This window comes from Gigantopelta aegis, chromosome 10 (assembly GCF_016097555.1).
Source record: "Gigantopelta aegis isolate Gae_Host chromosome 10, Gae_host_genome, whole genome shotgun sequence".
NCBI lineage: Eukaryota > Metazoa > Mollusca > Gastropoda > Neomphalida > Peltospiridae > Gigantopelta > Gigantopelta aegis.
Window position 1 is genome coordinate 28,571,185 of NC_054708.1, and position 11,005 is coordinate 28,582,189.

General features: G+C 35.5%; 1 protein-coding gene across 8 annotated transcripts in view; it reads left to right on the forward strand.

The window, feature by feature from the left end:
- The first annotated feature begins 1,672 nt into the window (after positions 1-1,672).
- LOC121384309 (transcription factor COE3-like) overlaps positions 1,673-11,005 on the forward strand; it is a 77,235-nt gene continuing 67,902 nt past the window's right edge. For 3 of the 8 annotated variants that reach the window (XM_041514635.1, XM_041514636.1, XM_041514639.1), the window contains exons 1-4: positions 1,679-2,488; positions 2,825-2,978; positions 4,234-4,297; positions 7,268-7,323. In XM_041514635.1, the coding sequence (XP_041370569.1) occupies positions 2,355-2,488; positions 2,825-2,978; positions 4,234-4,297; positions 7,268-7,323 (408 nt within the window). In that variant the 5' untranslated portion in view covers positions 1,679-2,354. Of the gene's footprint in view, positions 2,489-2,824; positions 2,979-4,233; positions 4,298-7,267; positions 7,324-11,005 lie in introns of all 8 variants that reach the window. The other 5 variants (XM_041514632.1, XM_041514633.1, XM_041514638.1 and 2 more) reach the window with 3 other exon arrangements.

Consider the following 11,005-nt stretch of genomic DNA (forward strand, 5'->3'; position numbering starts at 1 on the left):
ATTGGAGAGAGAGAGAGAGAGAGAGAGAAACAGACAGACAGACAGAGACAGAGATAGACAGACAAACGGATAGACAGTCAAAGATATATGATAGAAACTTGTCAGTTAAATGTAAAATGAACCGGAAGGAAAATAAAGAAATAAAATTAGAAAGAGAGACAGACAGACAGACAGACAGACAGACAGACAGACAGACATAGTAAGAGTGGCTGAGTGACAGATCAAGGGAAGGCAAAGAGTGAGACATACAGACAGACAGAGATAGTAAGAGTGGCTGAGTGACAGAAAGAGGGAAGGCAAAGAGGCTGAGAGAGAGAGAGGGGGGAGAAAGGCTGAGAGAGAGAGAGAGAGAGAGAGAGAGAGAGAGAGAGAGAGAGAGAGAGAGAGAGAGAGAGAGAGAGAGAGAGAGAGAGAGAGAGAGAGAGAGAGAGAGAGAGGCGAGAGAGAGAGAGCGAGAGAGAGAGAGAGGAGAGAGAGAGAGAGATGGGGGAGATGCAGAGACAAGAAAAAGGAAAAAGAATGATAGATAGACAAACTTGTCCGTTAAATGTAAACCGAACCGGAGTCAATCGGCGACTGCGGACACGGCGGTGAACACGTAGTGAGAACAAAGAGTGACTACTCTTGAACAATTAGATTTGTCGCCTAGAATTCATGCACACAACTTTAGAGCCTATTGAGGCCGTGTAATAGTTGTTGTTTAGAGTAATAAATAACGAAAGGCGCGTGCCTGTGACAGTTGTGAATGGGACACAACAATCGAGGCCCAGCTATTTGCAAACAGAGGTGTAAAACTAGCAACAAAGGCCATTGGCCACGTACCATCTGCCTTGATGAGACCAGAAATGCAGCGAGTTATCTTTTGTGTTGTCGGTGCGTCGACTGGCAAACATTCGGGCTTCATTAATGCGATCTTCGTTTGCTCTCCAGAAATTAATTCGCATGTCTTGGTCAGAGATATTGCACTTTGAATTTGTAAAATATCGCGAACGTAAATATTGGGCATATGCTGATCGGAATAACTTTCCTGATCGGAATTTTCATTCGGGAATTATATTACTGCGTAGATTATTAGCATATTTCATGGAAATTCTTATTAATTCTTCATGCCAAATCCATTAAGAATGTGTTTCACGGAATGACGGGTTATCAAAGTAGATATTTAAAAAAAATTAATTAAAAAACAACAAGAAAAACAAAACAAAAAGAAACAACAAAAAGAAAAAGTAAAAAAAAAAAGAAGAAAGAATGAATGAAACAGAATATATCACATTTCCCAATGTTACGCATTGACAAAATGTGAACGCATATACCTGAAGAAAATAAATATCAGTTGTTTAATTATTTTTTTAAAAATTTTTTAATCTGCCGCTATATAAATATGACACTCGGTTTTATGTAGCTGTTTTAAACCATGACTTTTTCTGCATAAAGCGAGTCTTCAAGTGATTTCCACTACCGAGAAGAATAGCAGCGTAGTTCAGCGATCGAGAAACTGGAGGCCTGTCAATTTCTAGCGACCACGTGGTCGCGAACAAAACGTAAACAAACCGCTGAAATAGGTTGCTGATGCTCTTTGTTGGCACTGGCGGGGCGAATCGCGGCTCCGTTCTTGTTGGTGGCGTCAAATAGCAATAGGATACAGCGAGGTTAGGTATATTTCGCTTTCAATTACAGCCTCTTTGCCTGTACCGTCGCCACGGAAAGAGAAAACACCGCAGCTACTATGAAATTAACTATGACCTTTGGTGTTATCTGATTGGCCCAAAACTGCAGTGTGTCCACTCCCACAAGGCTTAGGGGCGGTAATTCCCTTCTCATCATGGAATCGCCTCACGCGATTGGTTAATCGGCCCCGTCGCTTGCCACTGTTACGTCCCTCGGGATTCCGCGGCTCTCACGGGATGACAATGTTACAAGGAGCTGAAGAAAGCAACAAAAGGCGTCCTCGGGAGAGTTTTAGCCAGAATTGGTGTGGCACTCGAAGGACACTAGCGTACTAGGTGGTCAATGCTGGAGTTTTAGTGATACACGGAAGAGGATAGTGTATGTACGGCAATAGATACATTTTCTCTGAGGAGCTGATTAGCCAGTATTACATTTTTATCTGTGTGGCAATTTTTTGTGTGTCTCTCTCGATCATCGATGTGCGTGTCATCTATCTTATAAGAGCTTTTCATATCTGCTGGGGATATATCTCATCTAAAAAAAAAAAAATCAACCATCATAATCGAGTTGATTTTTTTTGTTAAAAAAAAAAAAATTGTAATTTTGAAGAAATATAATTTGTAAATTTTTTTTTTGCTTGGTTGAGAAGATATCAAGACACGAATGACATTCGTAGGTAATCGTTCATGTTCGGCTATCAGGAGGGTGTGACGATCCGCAATCCGGAATTCCTCATGAAAGACGAAGGACTGACCACACAACTAACCCCCGTACGAAACTGGATGCAGCCGACAGTCGTGGAACAAGGTGTTGGGGGAAGGTCAGTATTTACAAATATATCTATATACACACACCGCCCCTTCTCTCCCTCTCCTTCCTCTCCTCTCCCTCCCTGGAGTCTTGTCGCCGCCTCCCTCGGGGGACACACGCACACACGCATCGACGATGATTCCCGAAAATGTATCGCATGCCTAACGGTACTTGTTTAATCAGCTCTCGCTGGTGGAATCCTTTTAATGCTGTCCCTAACCGCGGCTAGATCTGTTGTCTCTAATTTGGATTTCGTGATGTTTGAAACCTCTCTCAATTCCCTGTCCGGTGCTATGGCAGTCGGAGCATGCTAATGATATAATATTTTTGTGCATTTCTTTTACAGTGTTGGACTCGGGAGAGCTCACTTCGAAAAACAGCCCCCCAGCAACCTAAGGAAAAGCAACTTCTTCCATTTCGTGCTAGCTTTGTATGACAGGCAAGGACAGCCCGTGGAAGTGGAGAGAACTGCATTTATAGATTTTATAGAAAAAGATACGGTAAGCACTGAGTATATTTTATTGTTGGAATCCAGGGCCGTGCCTAGCGGAAGGGGGGTGCGGGTGGAAATTGGAAACATGAATAAGAGTCCTTTTTAGATTTAAAAAAATCGCTTTTTGTCTATTGGAAAAAAAGACCCTTATTGCTATGCCACAATTTTCTTTTGTTTTATTTTTATATCCCTCATAGTTTTTGTAAGCTAGGTACGGTCCTGAAATTTGTGTAAATTAAAATATGTAGTTATGTGTGTTTAATTGTTAAACCTATTTTGAATCTCACCCAGTTAATACTGGTTAAATAATCCAGTTTCAGTTGGGGGGTTTTAAATAACAATATAATATTGTTCATATTATTCTTCGAGTTTTGTATTAACAAAATATTAAATAAAAACGAAAACAGACAAAATGGTTAAAGACTATATATAAAAAAATATATATATATATATCAACGTTTACCTGATCGTAACAATGTTTTAATAAACACAATGACTAACTTAGGCTTGTTAAGTTTCATGTGACACGGCACTGTAACATTATATTCCCAGAGTTAATTCTCGAAAGCTTAACATAGCACAAGGTGATTGTGAAAAAGAAAGATTTTAATTTACAATGTGTGTTAACGTAATCCGATAGAGTAACTTAAGGGAATCGCTGGCTTTGTCTTCTTGGGGGTTTTTCAACTCCCTGGACGCTCAAAACGCAAAATCACACCATCTCTGGGGCAGCAAAAACGCAAAATCACACCATCTCTGGGGCAGCAAAAACGCAAAATCACACCATCTCTGGGGCAGCAAAAACGCAAAATCACACCATTCTCTGGGGCAGCAAAAACGTAAAGTGCTGTCTCTGGGACACTAAAACGCAAAGTGACACTGTCTCTGGGACACTAAAAACGCAAAGTGACACTGTCTCTGGGACACTAAAAACGCAAAGTGACACTGTCTCTGGGACACTAAAACGCAAAGTGACACTGTCTCTGGGACACTAAAAACGCAAAGTGACACTGTCTCTGGGACACTAAAACGCAAAGTGACACTGTCTCTGTGACACTAAAACGCAAAGTGACACCAAGTCTGGGACAGACGTAAAATACCTGTGGTGGTCTTGTGGACACGATCACTTTCATTCCCCGTGGTCTTTTTGTGTTGTCTTTACCGTTTTCATGTAATATTCATGACCAGTGAAAAGCTCCCGTCTCCTGTTGTTTTTCTTTCTTTACATGGCTTTTGTCTAATCGCGTTTGTTTTTCTCCCAGGAGTCGGATTCACAGAAAACTAATAATGGAATACATTACAGGATTCAGCTTCTGTTTGCAAATGGTAAGTCTGTTTTATTAATACATTCATTCTTTCTATGCATTGTTTTTCTCTCTTTCTTTTTTTTTTTACTTTCTTTTTTTGTATTCATCTGTTAATACCAATATTGTTTGATATGCATTATTTTTCTTTTCTATAAAATTTGCATTCTTTGATACACGTTTAGGTGTGTGTGTGGGGGGGGGGGGGGGGTAATTCTTCTCTTTTAATACTTTTTTGTTTAACGACACCACTAGAGCACATTGATTTATTTATCATCGGCTATTAGGATGTCAAACATTTGGTCATTCTGATATATTGTTACAGAGGAAACCCGCTACATTTTTTCCCATTAGTAGCAAGAATCTTTAAATGCACCATATAGACAAGATAGCACATACCACGGCATTTGATATACCAGTCATGATGCACTGGTTGGAGCGAGAAATGACCTTATGGGTCATTCTTTCATATGCATTGGTTTTCTCTCTCCCCCCCCCCCCACCCCTTTTCTGTTAATACCAATATTGTTTGATATACATTATTTTTCTTTCCTATTAAAACTTAATTCTTTGATACACTTTTTTTTATTCTTCTCTTTTAATACGTGAATTTCTTTATAGATATTGAATATATTTTGTTTCCATTAATACTCTTTAGGTGTTTTTTTATTCTTCTCTTTTAATACGTGAATTTCTTTATAGATATTGATTTTATTTTGTTTCCATTAATACTCTTTAGGTGTTTTTTTATTCTTCTATTTTAATACGTACACTCCTTTATATACATTTGTTTTATTTTGTCTTCATTGGTACGTACATCTATTCATATTCATTGATTTTCTTACCTCTGTCTTTCAAATCTCTGTGTGTGAATTGTATTAGGGATCGTGTTGTTTACTAGTATACAACTACACCTGTGATAGTTTTGTTTATACAGGTAAACAGTGTAAAATGTGTTTGTCAGTAACATATAATTATTTAACGTAAACTACTAGTATCTACTTTGAACTACCAGTATATAATTCTGAATAGAATAGAATAGAATAGAATAGAATAGAATAGAATACTAGTAGGTGTTTAACGACAAACCAGCACGAAAAATAAATCGACTATTGGGTGTCAAACTGTGGTAAATGATAATTCTGAAATGTAGTTATTTATAATCTTCATTAAAAAAACAAAACAATCAAAGATTATATGAATTTTATATTGATATGTGTTTCAAGAGTAATATGTTAATGTGATAATTGATATTCATATAAATATCTTATATGACTAGTATATTACTAGTAGCTAACTGCCCTTTCACTTATCGATATATTTTTTAAAACCGAGAGGACTATCAAGTCGCAAATGTGTTTAATCTTAATTTTACCGTATCTTAATTTTCTTAATCCTTTTATCAAAGTTAAACTTAATACTAATCTTCGATCATTTATTTACTAGTATTTAATATTCTTAACAAAAGTGATGTTCCGAGAAAATCCCTCCAAACTTATGTTTTCTGATTTAGTTATTTGTTTGCTTTGTCAAATTTCCCATGAATGTTTTTACAGTAAAGTGTTTATTCACATGGCATATAATGCATATTCCACAACAGAAGTCAAAGCTAAAAAAAAAAGAAAAAAAAAAAAAAAAAAAGAGAAATGATATATAAATGTAAAAAAAATAATATACAACTCTAGACCGCCCCTGTGTAAAAACTAGCGTTATTTAAGCTGTCAGTATTTCGATCTCTCCTGACGAAGTCTCCAAACCACTGGTTTGTGTGCGGAACACGCGCAAATTACCGCTAAACAAACACGAATGTTTGCACAGGAATGTTTTGCGATTTTCCTGTGACAAACTCGATCATATATGATAATAAACATGTTAAACTGTAGTGACGGTTATAAATGTTTTTTAAAATATAATGTATATCTGCATGTGCTTGAAAAATCAGGAGGCTTTTTTATTTTGTTTTTATAAATGAATGAATGGATGGATGAATGAATGAATGAATGGATGGATGGATGGATGGATGGATGGATGGATGGATGGATGAATGAATGAATAAATGAGTTTATAAATTAATGAACGAGCGAATAAACAGACGGGCGGACTGACGACAAAGCGAATGAATGAACGAACAAATGAATCAATCAATCAATGAGGTAAATAACAAAAGAACGAATGAACGGGCCGAAGGACGGATGGACAACCGAATGAATGAATGAGGGAAAAAAGGCAGGAAGGTAATATGAAACTAAAATAACTACAAAAGAAATGGTGAACTGTATATCATAATTAATTCATAACGTAGTATGCTTGTCTGTAAACGTAGTTTTAAACAACGCTTGTTCGATGAAACATGTATTATTCATCCGTGTCATATTCGAGTATTTAGAATGTGTCACATTTGAATGACCATATTTCTTAATGAAATACATAATCAACTGTTATATCCGTGTTTTTGGGCGTGTATTTGGGATGGCTATAATATCAACGTATGTTATATGGTATAATACATGTATACCCATGAGAATAAAAAGATAATGAAATTAGCATATCCAAAATCATATCTGTGTACAAGACAGAATTACCGCATTCATGTTTTAAATTACAGGTCTACATATAATACATTATTTATTCATGTTTCATTCAGTTTAATATATGTGTTCTTCTTCTATATTAACAATTCATTGTTTAATCTTTCTTTTAAGATCATTACCTCAAATGTATTCTCTCTTTGATAATTATTTTTTGTGATTCGTGTGATTATCTTGCCTGTAGGCCTAAATGATCATGATATATGCAAAATAAATGAAAATAAATTGTAATAGTTCAGCGATATGTAATATTACAGTAATATGTAAATTTGTAATATTACAGCAATATGTAATAATCATATTTTAAGAAACACCAAAACACCCCCACAATAACAACAACATAAAACAATAATGATTGAATTACTGAAAATTCTAGTATAATATAATTAACTTTTTGTTTTCAGGGGTCAGGCAAGAACAAGATATTTTCGTTCGGCTTATTGACTCGGTCACAAAACAGGTGAGTGTTGTTGTCATAGTAACGGGGACTTGGGTGCTAGTTTTTGTTCTAAAGAAACCACACCACGTGTGCGATTGGCAGTTCTGTCACGATTGTCTCTCTGGAAGATACAACGTGCCATCCGCCAACCATCCACGGCGTTCAAAGTAATTCTGTCGACTTTCATTCAGTTCTCTTGGAACGGGTCAATTCCTGGAATTGGCTTTTTCTTCGAAGCCACCACCACCGCCTAGTGTTTTTCGTAAACTGCTAGAATGGAGCAGTGTTTATACTACGGAGAGTGTGCATCAATATTTTATCCCCTGGTTCAATGGACAGTCGGAAAATATTGTATCAGTAATTTTAACAGCTATATTTTCTGCTTCGTCGCTCACTATAAAACTGTTATTATAATTTCTGTTGGGGTTTTTTTTTTTTTTTTTTTTTGGGGGGGGGGCTTTGTTTTGGGGTTTTTTTGGGGGGGGTTTAACAGATATTTTTTGTGTGTATTGTCGGTGACTTATATAAGGAAGGAAGGACATGTTTTATTTAACGACGCACTCAACACATTTTATTTACGGTTATATGGCTTCAGACATATGGTTAAGGACCACACATATATTAAGAGAGGAAACCCGCTGTCGCCACTTCATGGGCTACTCTTTTCGATTAGCAGCAAGGGATCTTTTAAATGCACCATCCCACATACAAGATAATACATACCACGGATTTTGATTTACCAGTCGTGGTGCACTGGCTGGAGCGAGAAATAGCCCAATGGGCCAAAGGACGGGGCAGCCTGACTTATATAAAATCAATGATAATGACCTGTTGGAATTTGTTGTGCAGTGGAAGAACAACAGTGACTCAAAACCGAATCATCGCTAGTGGTTTGTCATAATAGAATGTTTTAACGAAGGCTCATGAATAAATGATTACACAAAGAAAAACAAAAGAAATAAAAGGGCAAGACATTTATAAAAAGAAGATCAATAGGAATTGTAAACAGATTTATTGGAAAAATAATGTTGATAAGAATTATAAAACACAACACTATTTACCTGTATGTAAATGTGTTTATTATACTTTTTATAAAAGCTATTTAAAAGATGCTAGGATGATACATGATGATGATGATGATGATGATGATGACGGTTATTTTTTATTATTATTATTATTATTATTATTATTATTAATATTAATATTTCAGTGTAGATCTATTATATCCAATTCAAAACATATGTATTATTTAGTAATATAAAATAAAAGTAATGTCTCTGTTTAAAACCACAAGTTTAAAATCTCAGTGTTTCGTCAACTAAATGTTGACATCGTCGAGAGAAAAGGAGTAATATTATATAACACTACTTTAAAAAAAAATACGTTAACATATGTTATTTTAACATGCATATTTTTACAAATCCAAAATAAATCGATACTAAGTTAATAACATACTATTAAGAATAAGATTAACTTCGCCGTTGTTATTTTTTTTAATTTTTTTTTTGCTTGTGTTAAATTATTTTTAAAAATCAGGTTTACTACTAAATGAAACATAAAGTTTCATTTAATAGTAAAATATATAACATTTTCGTATAACTATTTCGTACTTGTTCACTTGCTTCGTTATAAGATTTTATAATTATTTATAAGATTGTTTTGTTTTGTTTAGGTTTATTTTGGGGGGACAACAGGGAGATTGTAAATAAACTTTAAGAAATTTAATATTTATATCCATTATTAGAAATAAAATTACTATTTTAATTTTCAATGATCAACTGAAAATCGTATATTTATTACACATTTTTCTTATACATAAAACAAATAGTAATAATTACATATGTAGTAATAATGTAGCTTCTAAAATGCTAATTGTTTAATATGTATATACATGTATATCCTTTTCATAGAGACAATATAAAACAGTTCTCTATTTTACTCCATGGTTACATATTGCTATATGCTATGTCGAACAATGTAGTAGTATTTTACTAATAACAAAGTATTTTAATACAAAACAATTGTTTTAACTTATTCCTCACCCTACCCCTAAACATACCAATATCACCATTTAAAGGCATATTGTCACGGACCACTGACCTATTACATGGCCTAATAAAGTATTACTTAAATATATATATATATATATATATATATATTTGATTTGTCCCTAAATGTACTTTATTCAACCATCTACGTAACCACCATACTCCACTTATTAATGATATTTTGTAAAAAATAATTGAATTATGGCAATGGTCCATAATTCAAAAACTACCATTGCTGAGAGAGTTGACTTAGATTTCACTGCATCATGGTGTAGTTAAAGTGATGCAATAGCTAGGTTTGGTCTGTAAAAATTAATGTAATTTTGATTTATTATTAATTTTTCGAGAAATAAGGTCCTTAAATCTGTGACAGTATGCCTTTAAATACAGTAAGCTACATTGTAAGGCCGTATCTAACGTAAAGTAACTTGAGGGCAATAAGAAAGACATAATTAAGGCACAGTAATATAGTATTTTACAGCTAGACAAAAGAAAAAGGCACTACTCCCTCCCCGGACCTCACCCTCAACCCTGCACAGCATTTTATCGTAGGCCTAAATGGATGACAAATGTTTAAAATTTAAAAAGAAATTAACATGTGTCATTAACGACGCACTCAACACATTTTAATTACGGTTATATGGCGTCGGACATATGGTTAAGGACCTCACAGATATAGAGAACGTGAACCCGCTGTTGCCACTTCATGAGCTACTCTTTTCGATTAGCAGAAAGGGATCTTTTATATGCACCATCCCACAGACAGGATAACACATACCACGGTCTTTGATATACCAGTCGTGGTGCACTGGCTGGAGCGAGAAACAGCCCAATGGGCCCACTGACGGGGATTGATCCCAAACCGACCGCTCATCAAGCGAACGCTTTACCACTGGGCTATGTTCCACCTCTATTACTAAAGGAGACCATCTGCAATACATTGTGTACTCGTCATGTTCTCTTTAAGATTTTTTTCTCTTTTCTTTTCTTCTGAAACACCGATGCTTGTCAAACTCGTATCAGTTTCGGTGCACTTTCAGGAAGCGTTTCCCATCGAAAAAAAAAATGTCCCCCTTCTCTAACCGTGGATATCTTTCATCTGTTGGGAGACGCAAGTTTCAATGTTTCGTTTCGGATAAAAACCAATAAACGAGAGTATCGCTGTAAGAGAGATATTTGGGGAAACATCAAATTAAACACCAAGAATCGCCTCGTTAATGGCTCGCTTTATTTTCATTCCAAAGAATTTCGTCCCATTAAGGCCAACAGTTCAACATCAACATAGTCTCCAGGAGACCAAAGTGGTCCGAACACCTGCAGGTGTGAAAGCGCTCTGTTGTTGCTTGAATTCCCTCCGTCTCCTAAACGCCTTTGGTTTCAATCTTTAATTTGTATACACAGAAACCTGTTGTTTATTTCATTCCACAGAGTGGATGACGCAGTGACGGTTGCGTGTGACCTTTCTATGGGGTTGGGGGTGAGGGGGAGATGGGGGTTGGCGTGTCAAAATCCATTATTCTTTACTTCCAATAATTGGTTCATTGTGTGGAAAGAGAGATATAGATGCATTAACCCACGCATTTTCAAAAAAAAAAATTCTTTATCTATAAAATCCTTATCATGCAATATTAAGTATCTTAGTATTTATCTACAGT